The sequence below is a fragment of the Diospyros lotus genome, chromosome 4 (assembly GCF_014633365.1).
Source record: "Diospyros lotus cultivar Yz01 chromosome 4, ASM1463336v1, whole genome shotgun sequence".
In the NCBI taxonomy this organism is placed as follows: Eukaryota; Viridiplantae; Streptophyta; class Magnoliopsida; order Ericales; family Ebenaceae; genus Diospyros; species Diospyros lotus.
The window spans coordinates 13,841,533-13,856,998 of NC_068341.1; the positions used below are offsets into that span (position 1 = coordinate 13,841,533).

A 15,466-nucleotide genomic window follows, 5' to 3' on the forward strand; every position below is an offset into this window, starting at 1 on the left:
AAATTCTAAATCAAGTAGAAACATGAAATAGAATCCTAAATCAAGTAGAATCCTAAAACATATGAAGTATTAAAATACTGTTCTGGTGCTACTATTCGGGCGTGGTTGGCTTGGCCTTGGCTTGGGCCGGGTCTTGATCAGTGTCCGCATCAGGGGACCTTCACGAGTGTTCAATTTAACCGAGGAACGATGGTTTGTTATTCTTATTGATGACCATATTTGAGTATGTTGGGTTTACTTGATGATGGAAAAATCCAAAATGACTAAAATTTTTAAACAATTCCACAAGCGTGTCACAAATGTTTTCCAGTCATCTATCCATATTCTTCGTACGGATAATGATAGAGAGTATTTCTCCCGTGAACTAAATGAATATTTCCAAGAGTATGAGATACTTCATCAAAGTTCATGTGTGTATACTCCTTAACAAAATGAGGTTGCTGAGAGAAAAAATCGTCACCTTTTGGAAGATGCTCGATCCATAATGTTTGTTAGTCATGTTCCACACTCTTTTTGGGGTGAAGCCTTCTTACATCAGCATTTCTTATCAATCGTGTTCCCTCCAAAGTCCTTCAATACCGAACGCCTCTCATTGCATTGTTTTTGTCTTTCCTTCCTCTCAGGTTCATAATTCTCTTGAACCTCGTGTGTTTGGGTCCATAATTCTCTTGATCCTAAAGCTCTCAAATGTGTCTTTCTTGGTTACTCCTCCACACAAGGGGGCTATAAGTGCTATTAACCTTTTACGAAACGGTTCCTGATCTCGTGTGATGTTTCCGTTGTTGAAGATCAATCCTTCTGCCCCCAAGTTTCTCTCTAGGGGGAGAATAATACTCAAGAAGACAAACATTGAAAACCCAATTTCTTCGAGCCCTTCCCTTTGATCTCCTCATCTTTTCCTTCCCAATCTGATTTTTAGTCCAAAAACAATGGTGATGTTGGTGATGCACCAACCCGTGGAAAAAATGAGCTCAATGAGATAACCACGATACAATGAATGTGCAGTCATATAAGAAAAGATGAAACTAAAACGAGGTTATTTTTTAAAAGTCAAAGTGACTCCTATAGAAAATAAGATGGTTGAGACACGATTAAGATAGTTTTTTGTTGTTGTTTAGGCAAGCCTGTTGAGGCTGAGGCCAAGCTTCATCCACTTAACTCAAAATAGACTGAGAAGGTCTTTAGTCTTTCTGTACCATATGACAATGGAGATGAAGGTGAATCATTGACTTGCTGATCTTATATATGTAGTGCTAGTCCATGGTAATTTGTCCCCTCCTATGTACATTCTCCAAGAATGGATCCAAAAGAACATTCTAGAATCCCTATGGAATTTTGGTCTAGGTTACAAGATCCTTGACATGGTTCATTTGATACTGGATTCTCACATATGCTAACTTCTATTAGAAGGGAAATGGAAAATCAAGATACTGTAAATATGCAAAATGAAATAACAAAGCCACCCCTTCCAAAGCGAGCTGCAATGCCAAATATCTTTCTAAGTAAGCCTGCCCTTCCCATGCCGTGTGTCAGGAAAAAAATATGTTGGAATAATCTCACAGCTCTCTTTCTCTCAATGACACTCGCACTCACAACAAAACTCTTTACAGAATCACTCAGATCTTTGACGCACACAAGAATTAATGAAACTCAAAAAATACGAACACAAAATGAGAAACAAGAACACCAACAATTTTATCCTGGTTCGGTCTTTTATGAAGACCTACATCTAGACTGCCCAAGGCATTTTTTCTTCACTATCTTGAATGAAACTCCAAGGATTGCATGCACCAATAATCTCACCAGCCTTATACCCAGAACTGCTGAGAGTTTCCCTACCCAAGATACAAAGGTATACCCTCTTAGTTCTCAAGTAAACCGAGTGCATACTCCTCTCACCCTCTCATCTCAAGACAGAATAAAAGCCCATACTAAAGCCTCACACCCGACCTCTATTTATACAACATAGAGGCGGTAAACAGAAAGCATCTTAAAGACCGGTAGTTACAACCAACTAATTGAACTAAAAAATCTGTTAACTAACCCTTCTAGAAACAATCCTTCTAGAATAAAACAAGTGATATACAAATGCTAACAGTTTAAGAAACTCTCCTGAGAAAACCAAAGCTAATCTAATACAAGTGATTACAACAAAATATCATTTGGCATCTCTAGTCGTTGGTCTAAGAAAGACAATGCCAGCCTGAGGAAGTCCTGGATCGCTTGGTAATGTTCTAGAGAAACTCTGCACCTGATTGCTAACTGCACTGTAGCATAATTGATCATAGATTGTTCCTTTCTTTGAAGAAAGCCAAACCTACTTATAGATATAGCATACAATCTAGTTGAATACCTTACCATCTGGTTGAATACCTTTGTAGTGTTACAACAACCTAGTTGAGTATCTTTGACATGTATACTGTCTGCTTTGTATTTCAATGGCATTCTGCAATGATGTGCATGTATGTAGAAAGGGTGTCCCTAATGCATGAGGCTCCTCACTTTACAGGGGTTGGAGAGGGGTGGTTTTGTATGCATCTTTAATCCCTTTTTAGCAAAGAGGTGGTTTCCACTACTCTTGGCACTTGCACGTATGTTGGTTTTCTTTTCTTTCTTTTTCTGGGTGCCAGGTGCATATATGTATATTTTCGTCAATAAATTATCAAATCTTACATATAATGATATCTATGGCAAAACCTTACATTTGTGCTGCTGTTGTTTTATTGGATCATTACTTAGCATGCTAATTCTGAAGAATAAGCATTTTCTTTTGACCTGACACACATGTATTTTCAGTGAATATTAATGTTTGAACTCAAATAAACTTATCATGGTCAAATTTCTCTCTCTTTGGAATGGGTGACTTGATTAGGTACTGATTTCTTCGGGTTCACAAAGCGATACCAGCCTTCCAAATGGGTTAACAGTTGAGGCTCCATTAACTATAAATATACCTAATGGTGAGCCATTCAGGGCTCCTTCAGAAAATTCACAACTGCAAGGGACAAACATTACAATTCCAGTTACTGTTCAGAAACAACCACTGCCGACAGTGACTTCTTCTGAAGGATTGGATGCAAATGGACTAGCAAGTGGCAACCTACCTCCTCGAAGGAAAAGAAAACCATGGTCTGCAGCAGAGGACCTGGAATTGATTGCTGCTGTGAAGAAATGTGGTGAAGGGAATTGGGCAAATATCTTGAAAGGAGATTTCAAGGGTGATAGGACTGCTTCACAGCTTTCTCAGGTTGTTTTTCTCTTCCTTGTTGACTTTTGATTCAGATTTGACTCTCTCTCTCTCTCTCCCCCCTGTACTCTTTTTATTTATTCACTATCCTATTCTCATCTGCACCGTATTGAACCCTGTTGCCTCTAACTGGCGGATTTGAATCCATGCCCCTGAGGATGCTTAGTTATAAGTTGTATGGTAGGGTGGGTTAATGACCATTCTGGATTCACATGATGTATGAGCACTTAGATGCATATGCTTAATCAAGCAGATACTTTATCTGTCAAATTTAAGGTTAGAAGACCATATATTTTGGACGTATAATTGTAAAATTACTATTAGCATCTAAACAGGACAATATTTGTGTCGTTTTTTTGTGTGTTGGTTTTCAACTAATGAAGCTAGGGACTATTACATCTTAATATGCTTTTACCTTAAGACTATTGGCAAACTGAAGTAGGAAAGGGTTACAGATTACTGATTCAACTCTAACAATAACCAAAATTTGATGTCATAATTAGATAACAAATAATTTGATATAATAATAGAATATTGAAGGTGGTACTAAAACCAATAAATGTGCAAATATCTACAGAACATTTCCTCTACCACCTTAGCATGAATAAACAGTGGTCTTTAATTCTTTACTATTTTGGAGATTTCATTTCTTTCAAATTGTCAATAGTTGTTTCTCCATTGGGAGTACTATTTTAGAGTGTCCTTAGCAACCCTTCTCAGAAGAACATTTTTAAAAGCGATGATGAAAGCCTGTATCTCATTCATAGTTGTCCATGTATTGTGCCAGTATCCTGTCAGGCAATAACTTCTTACTGGTATATAATAATCTTTAGTGGTTAAGGTTTTTCTCTGAGAGGATCTTTTAGCAACCCTTTTCAGAAGAACATTCTTGAAAGAAAGCTATGATTAAAATCATCTCATTCATAATGGTCCATGTATTGTGCCAGTATCCTGTGAGGCAATAATGTGTCTATTATTAGAATTTAAACATATTTGGTGCTGCATCTCTTGCTGCTAATCTATATTGATGCTGAGGGCTTCTATATATATATATTTTCTCCATAGCTTTTGCGCAGAACCTTGACATATTTTTTGCAATAATAGTTCAAAGGGTTTAGTGTAAGATCATTGGGTTTCTGAAAATGCATAGACAACTGACCTATTGTGGTGACTAATAATTAATGGTTGTACCCATCTGACACATCTTTAAATAGATCTTGAAGAGTACAATGCTTTTTCTTGCTTTTGTTTTCCTTCACCCTTACCCTTGTTTAAGTACTAGGTAAGTTCAAAATCAGCAGTTGTATGCTATGCACAATGATTTCATAAAAGAGAAAATCCTTCAAACTGGTGTAATAGTTCTTTTTATTTCTTTTTAACCAAGTTCAAAGCAAGGACCAAGTTGTATTTCCATGTACATGTTGGCTTCACAATACCAACTATGTGATGGAACATGACCATATCAATTATCTTAATTCACCGCCATCTCATGAAACTTTTCCATGTGAAGATGGTGTTGGAACTTTATCTCATCATTCCCTCACTATAGGATTGTGTCAAGAAGGGCATTTAGCGTAAAATTTTACCACGTATTCTTTTGCATAGATTTTTATTGTTAATATGACTTTTAGACATCCATTGACATTATTAGTGCCGTGCTGCTGACCCTTTTTTATTAGTATAAGGTGCACTTGATGATGATGTGTTCAATGCAAGGACCCTGTTAAACTGAAGTGTTATTCCAACCATAAGTTCAGATCTTGTTATCTGATAAATTTCTTTGGAGTTCAGATCTTTATTACAACAACATATTCAGCCTTTATCCCACTATGTGGGGTCGGCTACATGAATTCTAGACTTCTATGTATTTCTGTCTTTTGTCATATCCTCATTTAGATCCATATATTTCATATCAAATTTTAATGTCTCTCACAAAGTCTTCTTGGGTCTACCTCTACCTCTTTTTGTGACTAATTGTTTCATTTCATCAACTCTCCTCACAGGAGCGTCTCTTAGTCTCCTTCTCACATGACCAAACCATCTTGGTCTAGTCTCTCTCATCTTCTCCTCGATTGGCACTACTCCTACCTTATTACGAATAACTTCATTTCTAATTTTATCCTTTCTTGTATGTCCGCACATCCATCTTAACATCCTCATCTCCGTTACACTCATCTTTTGCTCATGCTGGTATTTGACTGCCCAACATTCTGAGCCATACAGCAAGACTGGTCTTATAGCTGTCCTATAAAGTTTTCCTTTCAATTTTAATAAGATTTTACCATCACATAACACCCCCGATGCATTTCTCCGTTTTAGCCAATCTGCCTTAATTCTATGTGCGACATTCTCGTGGATTTCTCCATCTTTTTGAATCACTGATCCCAAATATCGAAAATGGTCTTTTCTTTGTAAGATTTGGTCTTCTAATTTTATTATAACATCATCCACTCTTGCATTTTTACTAAATTTATATTCCATATATTCTGTTTTCTTTCTACTTAATTTAAATCTCTTAGATTCTAAATTATTTTTTCACAACTCAAGCTTAGTGTTCACTCCTTTTGTTTCATCCACCAACACTATTTTTAAATCTTGACTCCACTATAAGCTTGTAGTTGAGAAATAATATTACTACTGTAGTATGGGAATCCGTTGTTATCTAGTTTGGTTAGGATGTCTGGGTACTGCCCAGGTTTCCCGGGTTCAAATCCCAGCAACGGAATACTTTGCTACCCTGTATATTGTTCGTATTACTCTCTTCATGAAGTTAAGGGGATAATAGATTTGGCATCTTCTATGAAGTTCTAATCCTTTGGCTGTCTATAATAGTATTGTTTGATTCATGGTTCTGTGTGTGTGTGTGTGTAATAATACTCATTGGATCTGGGTCTATGCAGAGGTGGGCCATTATTAGAAAGCGGCAAGGAAACTCGAATATTAGTAGTGGCTCACAACTTTCAGAGGCTCAGCTGGCTGCTCGCAGAGCTGTTTCCATGGCCCTCAACATGCCAATGGTAGACAACCTGACAGCAGCTTGTTCAAATGGTATTGATGATTCTACCTGCTTACAATACCATGTGTAGCGTATCGGTTGTTGAGTTAATTTCATTTGTGGAAAAATTAATTTTCATTGCATTCCCTTTGCTGAATTTATGTTGACAACCTTTGTTTTTTCTTTCTGCCACCTCCTTAATTAAAAACTATCAATTCACACATTAGGGGAGCACCAATCAAATAAATATTATTTGTAGTCCTCTGACAGCAGCTTGTTCAAATGGTATTGGTGATTCTACCTGCTTACAATACCATGTGTAGCGTATCACTGTGTTGAGATAATTTCATTTGTGCAAAAATTTTCATTGCCTTCCCTTCCTTTGCTGAATTTATGTTGAGGACCTTTGTTTTTTTTCTTTCTGCCACCTCCTTAATAAAAACTTGATATTCACACGTCAGGGGAGCACCAATCAAATAAATGATATTTGTAGTCCTCTGACAGCAGCTTGTTCAAATGTTATCAGTGATTCTACCTGCTTACAATACCATGAGTAGTGTATCACTGTATGGAGATAGCATCATTTGTGCAAAAATTTTATTGTCTTCCCTTTGCTGAATTTATGTTGACAACCTTTGTTTTTCTTTCTATCACCTCCTTATCAAAAACATGATATTCACACATCTGGGAACAGCAATCAAATAAATGATATTTGTAGTCCTCCCTCCCTCCCTCCCTCTGAGCATATTCACTGCCTCCTCTTGAAACCATTCTTAACCAGACCCAATCTTTTACTACTTTTGTATGAGCCTGTATTATGAAATAGCAATAAAAATACCAACGATCATCATCATCATTTTTTGCCTTAAAAGAGTAAAACAAGTAGCCCCAGGTTCTAAACCTGGATAATAATTATTGCTGTTTTTTGTTAATATATATATATATATATAAATATATATGTTTCCTTTATGAATAAAAACAATTATTGGTTCTGATGAGTCTTGGTGCCTGGTATGGATGTGCTATCCTATTAGAAGTGTCCGTATCTCTTTCTGATGAATATTGGTGTCCAGTATGGACTCATCAGTCTGTTACGTGCATCCATGTTTCCAAGGAGAGGGAGGGAGGGAGTTTTATTTGTGAAATTGTTTGAAAATGGCATATCAGATGGCTTGATTTTGTTTATTCTTCACAAGTTTTTTCTGTTTGTTCATCTCAAATATTTGCTCCCTCCCAGTTTGGTATTCTCACAAGCATTGTTTTTACCTGGTTGATGTGGAACAGCCGGAACCAATCCTAACACCATGCCTGGTAACACAGCAAGCCCTGCTGCTACAGAAGCTTCAGTTGGGGTGCAATCCCAACAACAATCCCGACAAGATTGTGCTCCTTTATCAAAACCTCGGGTACCAGCGAAAAAGCCTTCAATAATAAAGCCTGTCTTGAGCCCTGATGCTATGGTCAAAGCTGCTGCTGTTGCTGCTGGGGCCCGCATTGCCACCCCATCTGATGCGGCATCACTGCTTAAAGCTGCACAGTCCAAGAATGCTGTACATATCATGCCTGGAGGGAGTTCTTTAGTCAAATCATCTGTGGGAGGCAATGCAAGCGCCTTGCCTCCTAATGTTCATTTTATTCGTACTGGCCTGGCACCTGTACAACATTCTGCCTATCCTGCTGCTGCCACCAATGCCTCGCGGTCTGGTGGAACTCTGCAAGCACAGAACAATTCTCCAAAACCTGGAGCACCTGCAGCTCAGCTTCATTCAACAAGGACTGCTGCAGAATCAAACCCATCAGCTGTAGCGACGAATGTCATTGCTTCTAGCCCTGCGAGTGACCTCAAGGCTGATGACATTATTAATTCTGTCCCCAGCAATCCACCTAAAGAGCAAATCCAGGAAAATCAAGTTACTATCCCAGGGAGAGAGCAAGTCCAAGAAACTGGAGCTGCTGCATTAGGAAATGCATTAGAGGAGAAAGTACAGAATGACCAAGTTTCTGTTTCTAGCTCTCCACCCAAAGAGCAGAGTCAAGATCAAGCTTCTGCTCTCAGCAATGCACCAAATGAGCAAGTCCAAGAAGATCAAACTGCTTTACCCAGCTCAGATGGCCAAAACGATTTTGTTGAGAATCTCAAGTGTTCCTCAAGTCCAGATAACCCGGCAGATTGTCAAACAGTTACTACCAGTACAAAGGCTGTTACTGGAAGTGGAAGTGGAAGTGAAAAGGGAGATGATGAGATGTTGATATGCACTGCCTTGGAGCAAGGAAGCGAAAACCAGTCTATGGTGGAAGTAGTTCCTGAGAGTCAGATCTTGGATGTGAAACAAACAGATTTGGCAGGCACTGGAAGAGATGGAAGTGATGAAAATATGGAAGTTGCCGACTGAATCAATAACTAAAGCTGAGACTGGGGACAAGGGGAAGGATGGCTAGGTTGGAGTGAATTGTGTGTTATAAGTTGACTATTTCCTCTAGATTTAGGGCTGTTTTCTTTTTAGTGGTGTAATATAACTACTTTGCCCATCACAAGGTCCAAGTGTCTTTGCTTGGGATGCTCGTGTTATAACTTAAGAAACAAGCTATTATTATTGGATGATCATAAAATGTGGAGAAAAACAGAGAATGGATCGAGTTTACCATCATTAATGCAATGAGGTTACTTTTGGATGGGAAAGGTTTATGGTACTTAGATAATTACATTTCGGGAAAGCAATTCATAGTCTTAATATTTGTATGCAAAAATGTGTGTAAGCATTTTTTTTTTCTTTTGTAAAAAAAGAAAAGGAAAAATCAAGTTTTAAACCTTCTTTGGCGCTCTTAATGCCAAACCTTCAGGTGTAGGTGTAGCTTGCTCTTGCATTAAATTCGCATTGTTCTATTATGTACATATATTACTTTGTTTTATTCTCATCAAGAATCATCATCCATAGGTAAAAGGATAACGATTTTTATTCCAATAATGGGGGGTGGCTTAACAGTAGCACCTTCTGCAGAGGCATATGAATTATTCATCTCTCATTTTCAAAATTTATATCAGCGGGCCGTCAATCAACTAACCATGTGCTTGGGAGAGAAGAATGAAATGGTAACGGGTCGTAAGTATTTTTTTTTCTTTTTTGTGTATAGATTTTATTAATTTTACAAAAAATATTTTATGTATCCATGAAGAGGTATCAATTATGATTTGTCATTAATATTATTTTATTTTCAGTATTCTCTCAAACAAGAATAAACAAAAACAAAAGAAATATTTTACATTCCATTTTTAGCTCTATTTCTTTCCATTCCAAGTTCTTTCTCAAACAGAGAGTAAGAGTTTTTTTTTATCCCTCTAACGAATAAAGAACACTATAAATTGTATGGTCTTCTAACTATTTAGGAGATTTGCATAAAAGGTGAAAAAAATATAATCAAAAAGACCTTTCAATACAACATATGAATTACTAGGTTGTTAGTTGGCATAATGCATTTATCAAACAAAGAAGAAAAATCACTGTAAATATGTAATATTGGGATTTATAATAATCCTATATCATACTGTTCAATAGCATGGTTATTTAGAGGAGTTTTAGAATTTTTCTTTTACCAAAATATCTTTTTAATGTAGAGGAAGCGAGTCTTAACAGTAATGGTAAAATTATTCTTTTGTTAGTGGATAATAATAGGTTTGAGTTGTGAAAACATTCTTTTAACATATAAAAATAATCTATATTTAATTGTCTCAGAACAGGAAGTTTCAAATGCCTTTTTTATATTCTTAATGGAACTTATAAAGAGAGTGTATATATATATATATGCATATATACATATATATGTGGATACCCTTAATATGATAGTGGTTTAGCATGCCATTGTGTTTTACATAATGCTCAGATTAGTCTTATTCAGGGGCAGTTTTTAGTCACAGACCCTTTAGGGTTTGAAGCTCTTGGCTTTAACTGTCTAGTTGCAGACAAGAAGTGAAACAAGAAGCATGCAAGAAGCCTCGAGGATCAACTTTTTCTTTTAAAAAGCGAACTTGCTCGCCAATTGGAACGAGGAAACATAAGACAAACATGTGAAAGGGAGAGAGGAAAGAATTGAAAGGGAAGATGCTTGTTTCTGTGAAGAAAAATGGGTAGAAAGGAAAGAGGAAAGAGGAAAGGATGATGATAAAATAAGTTTCAGTTAAGCAAATGAATGTAAAAAGGAGAAAATGACTTGATTTTCCTTTCCACGGGAAATGGAAGAGAAGACACAATCTATGCTTGGTAAACCACCTGTGGCTGTGGGACAGACTCGGTCAACTTGAATTGATTTGAAGATGATGAGACAATTAGAACAGAAAATTCAAAATTCTTAATGGAATTTTAAGCAAGCCATATCATTAGATCAATACACAACCAAGCAACTTTGGCAATGTAATACAAATTCAAAAGCACCATTTACAGCAAAAATAAACTAAAACCTGCAGCTGGCACGATGGGATGCGACGCGACGATGCAGAAGTAGTCCTTTCTCACTTTTTGGCCCCAAAATCAAGCTAAATTTAAATGTAAGCCTACAGAAAGAGTGAAACCAACCTACGATGGCAATGTATGCAAGTCACTGTATTGTTTTTGCAGTGCTGGATTCATGCACTGGAAGAGTGATGGCTTCTGCTTCCTTAACCTAACCCCGAACAAGAAGGACCGCAAGGGAAGTTTAGACCGACTTGAAGACTTAGTCTGCCGGTGTTTTGAAATCCCAAGTTCTTCTTCCAAAGTCCAAAGTATAGTTGAGATTTCAACTTGGAGTTGTTTCGCGCTTTCAAAACCTGCCCGCAATTTATATGCAATCTTGCTGTTCTCGTGTTTCATGTTCATGACCTCCCCCTGAAACTTTGCAGCCTGATAGTCGCTGAGCTCAGTCTCTTCCTCTTTAGACCCAAAACTTGAAGATCTTGATATTTCTTCCTGAATGCCCGACAGAGATGACAATCTGGTTTGCAAGTCATCTTCTAGTAAGGTGTTGTGTTCCAGCCATAGTGCTAGTTCAGTTTGTATCTCCCTCAGGTGCTTGTATATCGGGCGAACCTCTGACATCAGGGGAGTCTGTTGTTTACTGCTTCCATCCTGCTTCTTCATTCTTTCCCTAATGTTCGCCAACTCTTCCTTCAGATCCAAAAATGAAGTCCGGAATTTCTGTATCTGGTGAAATGAGGTGCTAAACCTCAACCAGAACTCTACATTCTGCTCGAGCAGTCCATCTATATCTGAACGAAATTTTCCTTCCGCCTCTGGAACATCTTGAAGTTCATCAAGAAATGTTACCCTTTTCTCACCTTCCTCGCCTTCTCTAGAAGAGTTTATCACGAGTTCTGCTGCACTTACTTTCTCATTGCATTCTACAGATTCAAATATTTGTTTATCTTGCAAAAAAGAGACTTGCTTTTTATCAGAATTTGCACAAGTATCAACAACCTGAGTGGTGGCAACTTCTGTTATCATGCTTTCCTCCTTGGGCCTTTCCTCCCGTGAGAGGTCGAAGTCTTTCAAACTAGTATCGGGAGTTTCATCTGGACAATTTTGGGGGGAATTCAGTTTTTTATGCAGAGATTGGATCTCTGCATCCTTCAATGCATTAGCATTGTTCAGCTCCTTTATTTGTATTGCGGATTTCAACAGCCCATCATGGTTTTTCTTCTCCATTTCACTGAGCTTCTTCTTTGTTTCCTTATAGTTCGAGAGAATTAAAGTGTACTGTTCTAACAGAATCTTTTCTCGGTCATCCAACCCGTTCAGGTACAGTTGCCTCCAATTTGGTTGATACTCATCCTCAGATTCCAGTACTTGTTTCTTCAGCTCCTGGTCCTTTCCAGAGTGATAATTTAGCTGACTTCTTGAGTTTGAATGAAGGCAACTACCTTCTTCGTTGGCTTTCACAATGGTACTGTTCTCTCTTCTAGCATTATCGTTTACCTCCTCCCTTGTTTTGGGATCTTCTGATATCGGCGAATCATTACTGCAAGCCACCATATCGTCATGTTCTCTGAACCGTTCCACTAGATTGGCATTTGGAATGACAAGGTAATCTTCTTCAGCTCTGAAAGAAGCTCCGGGAGTTTGATCTCCATATTTTTTCTTGATCTTGCCTGTATCTGCATCTCTTGCGATCACCTGATTGTTAGAAGCTGCCATTATATCATCACCTTTCTTGGCCTCCACTTCCATTCTCACATTTTTTAGGGTATTTGAATCATGGTTAAGAGACACCTTGTTTTCGTTTTCCTTCAACTCCCTTTCCAGATTGGCATTTGGTACATCTCTCTCTGCAACCGGAATCAAATGAACATCAACACCACTGCTTAGATTGTGAATGACGAAGTTCCGGTCCTCAGTTCTGAAAGCAATTTCTTGATCTGCAATGCTGTCTTTTGTTTCGGCATCAGGAATATCTCTGAGACTCAGTTGACCTCTCTGGTAAAGATCAATAAGGTAATTTCCCAGATTGGACTTCAAAATTTTCTCTTCTTCAACTTTGAAAGAAGCACTTTGCCCCATAATATCAATCTTCTCCATGGCTCCTGTGTCAACATCTTTCGAGATCATAGAATGGTTCCTTGGAGAAGCCACTTCTTTATGTAATTGAAGATCCTCTTCCAGTCCAATATCATGAGTAGCACTTAATTCTTTGATCGGGACTCCAGCCACATCCTCCTCATCCTGCTTCACAGTCTGCAGCTTCTCCGAGAGATGATCAACGCTGAAACTCGCTTCAGTAAAGTGAACTTGGAGTTTTCGGTTTTGGTGTTTGACATTCTGGTTGAAATTTTGAATTCTACCCATTTCTCGCTCCAGCTCACTTATTTTGCCACGAATATCCTGCGACCCTTTAGCCTGAGCCTCCTTGTCCTCCTCTAGGCTGCAAAGATTTGATTGAAGCCAATTTGCTTCTGATCTTAGTCTCATCACCAAAGCATTCTGGGAAGACAGTGCAGTTTGTAAAGTGACGACAATGTCTACCAGGTCATCAATCTTCTCTGCCAGTTCAGGGATAGAAAGAGATTCGCCGGAATTCACTTGCAGCTTCTCTTTAATATTTGCCCTCAACGATTCCAAATCATGCCTCTCTTCTTCCAAGCTATCAACTTCTTGGTCCAATTCCTTTACGTCAGCGCTTGTACCATCCCACTCAACGTTCTCAGTGAAGTTGAAGTTCTCTTTGAGAGCACCCAACTTCTTGTTGACTTCCTTTACCTTTTGGTACTCCACTCTGGCCTCCTCATCCAATTGCTTGTGTTTCTCCTGCAGCTGAATCAAGCTCTCCCGGCATGACTTCAAGGCTGTAGCCGCCATCAATGATCGAGCTTCATCATCTTCAATGAAGGTACCAATGCCAAACTCATCTTGTAAACTGTTAACCTTAGCTTGCATTTCCGTGATCTCCCCCTCAATCTCCCAATACTTTGCAACCCCGGATTCATACAAACTTTTTGCAAACTCCTTTTCGGTTTGAAGCCCTAAAATCTTCTTCTGAAGGTTATCAATTTCCTCAAGGGCCTCGTCTTTGCTCATTCCTGAAGTTGCAGCAGCTGAAGCATCACCAGGAACGCTCAGTTTGAGCAGTCCCTTCTTTGACATCATTCTAGTCGGGGCCTTCAAATTTTTTGGTTCAGTTGTAGTCTTTTTGGGGAGGCATAACTCTGGGGCAACTGGCAAATTCTTTGACGGTTTTGAGGGAGGAACAAAGGTGGCAGGGCAATTTTCATCCTCCTCCTCAGCCATTAAAAGTTGTATTTGCTCGGGACAGACAGTGGCAATGGTGCGGTTAGCGCTTTGCAGGTCTCTTGACATGGCATCATACCTCTCTGCCAAAGCCCTGTATCCTCGAAAAGTGTCTTCCACAAAATTTGTCAGCTCCGGCCTCTTCCTGTAGTACATTTCAGCCTTCTGTGCAAAGGAGTCGCCATCCTCATCGATGATTTTGACTATGTACTCTACCTTCTCCTCCATGTCTGCAATTGCACAAACCTCACATTACACACCACACCACAATATGCGCAAATGATGAATTGAACAGTTTTCTTCAATGGAAGAAAATTTCCATTTCCTGTAGTTTCTGATGGAATTTTCTGGTTGTGAAAAGCATTACATTTCTCTACATCATCTTTCCTTTTCCTCCCCAATAGTGTTTGTTAACCAAATTATAGATCGAAAAAAGTGAAATATTAAAAACATCCCAGACAAAAATGTTTTTCAATGTGTTTGTTAATTTTTTTAGAAATTTCTTATCTTGAAGTTTCAAGATAAATTTATTTATTTCCCCCCTTTCGGATAACTTATTTTGAACTTTATAGATAAATTATTTTGATAGAGTCTTATTTTATTTATTTTAACAAACATTGCCTAACGGAGATTTCTTGGAACGCACATATTTGATTTAAAAAAAAAAAAGAAAACTGTTGAAAAGGGTATCGGAATAATCACAGAACCAAGCAGAAAATTGCCAATTTCGTGCAGTTCAGATGGCATCTTATTTATAACCTAAGGGAGGAAAACTTGTCTTGAAATCGGATTTATTTAAGATTTATCATAATAACCCACATGGAAATATGCATAAATGGCTGCAAATTTAATGCTTTGAACAAGATGTGGCCAGATTGATATGTTAGAATTACCCTGGAGGTTCTGTTCCAGCCATTTGGACTGCTTTGTCCTGATATGGCTTGCCCACCACCATGAATATGCATTCCTTGCTGCCCTACTCAACATTCTGTATCTCTAAGCTTCTGAATCCATGGAGCAACTGTCGGAAACAATCTGCATAGCCACCTTTGAAATGAAAGAAGACATGGAACCCATTAACACAAAACCAGAGAAGATTTTGGATTTTGGGTTTGTAAAAAATAAAAATAAAAAACCAAAAAGAAATTTGTGGGAGAGAGATGGCTGATAATGGCTGGATATGGAGGGGAGAATAGTTCGCCAAAGAACAAGGTGTGGGGATCCTCTCAAGTCTCAATCTCAAATGCTCAAACATGGGGAAATTAAATGTGCCAATTCTATCAATTCCCAGAAAATCAGTCACATAATTTTTATCCAATTATCTTTAAAAACCTTTTTTCTTTAATAAATGAGTATAAAGAAAAAACACAGAGAGAAGATTTTACCTCTTCCATTTTCTTAAAAGTCTCTCTCTATTAAGTGTGTCCATTTTCTTAAAAGTCGCTCTCTATTAAGTGCAAATTCTTTGCTTCT

The 15,466-nt window shown here is 38.1% G+C and overlaps 2 protein-coding genes across 7 annotated transcripts in view; one reads left to right on the forward strand and one right to left on the reverse strand.

Annotated features, from left to right (window-relative positions):
* The window catches only part of LOC127799176 (uncharacterized), a 64,275-nt gene extending 55,360 nt beyond the window's left edge, over window positions 1–8,915 (forward strand). For 4 of the 6 annotated variants that reach the window (XM_052332942.1, XM_052332939.1, XM_052332941.1 and 1 more), the window contains exons 4-6: window positions 2,873–3,247; window positions 6,148–6,295; window positions 7,527–8,915. In XM_052332942.1, the coding sequence (XP_052188902.1) occupies window positions 2,873–3,247; window positions 6,148–6,295; window positions 7,527–8,635 (1,632 nt within the window). In that variant the 3' untranslated portion in view covers window positions 8,636–8,915. The remainder of the gene's footprint in view (window positions 1–2,872; window positions 3,248–6,147; window positions 6,296–7,526) is intronic. The other 2 variants (XM_052332940.1, XM_052332943.1) reach the window with 2 other exon arrangements.
* A 1,698-nt stretch (window positions 8,916–10,613) lies between these two features.
* Window positions 10,614–15,206, reverse strand: LOC127799044 (protein NETWORKED 2A-like). Its single transcript, XM_052332747.1, has 2 exons — window positions 14,887–15,206; window positions 10,614–14,223 (listed from the first exon to the last, which is right to left on the reverse strand). Exons 1-2 carry the CDS (start codon window positions 14,978–14,980, stop codon window positions 10,811–10,813), a joined length of 3,507 nt encoding a protein of 1,168 aa, XP_052188707.1. The 5' UTR covers window positions 14,981–15,206; the 3' UTR covers window positions 10,614–10,810.
* Window positions 15,207–15,466: the final 260 nt, after the last annotated feature.

What these genes read in the sequence shown, in the direction of transcription:
- LOC127799044 (XM_052332747.1), bottom strand. Translation starts at nt 14,980, where the DNA reads ATGTTGAGTAGGGCAGCAAGGAATGCATATTCATGGTGGTGGGCAAGC. An exon ending in GCTGGAACAGAACCTCCAGG is followed by an intron (nt 14,224 to 14,886) that starts GTAATTCTAACA and finishes GTGCAATTGCAG; the next exon opens with ACATGGAGGAGAAGGTAGAG.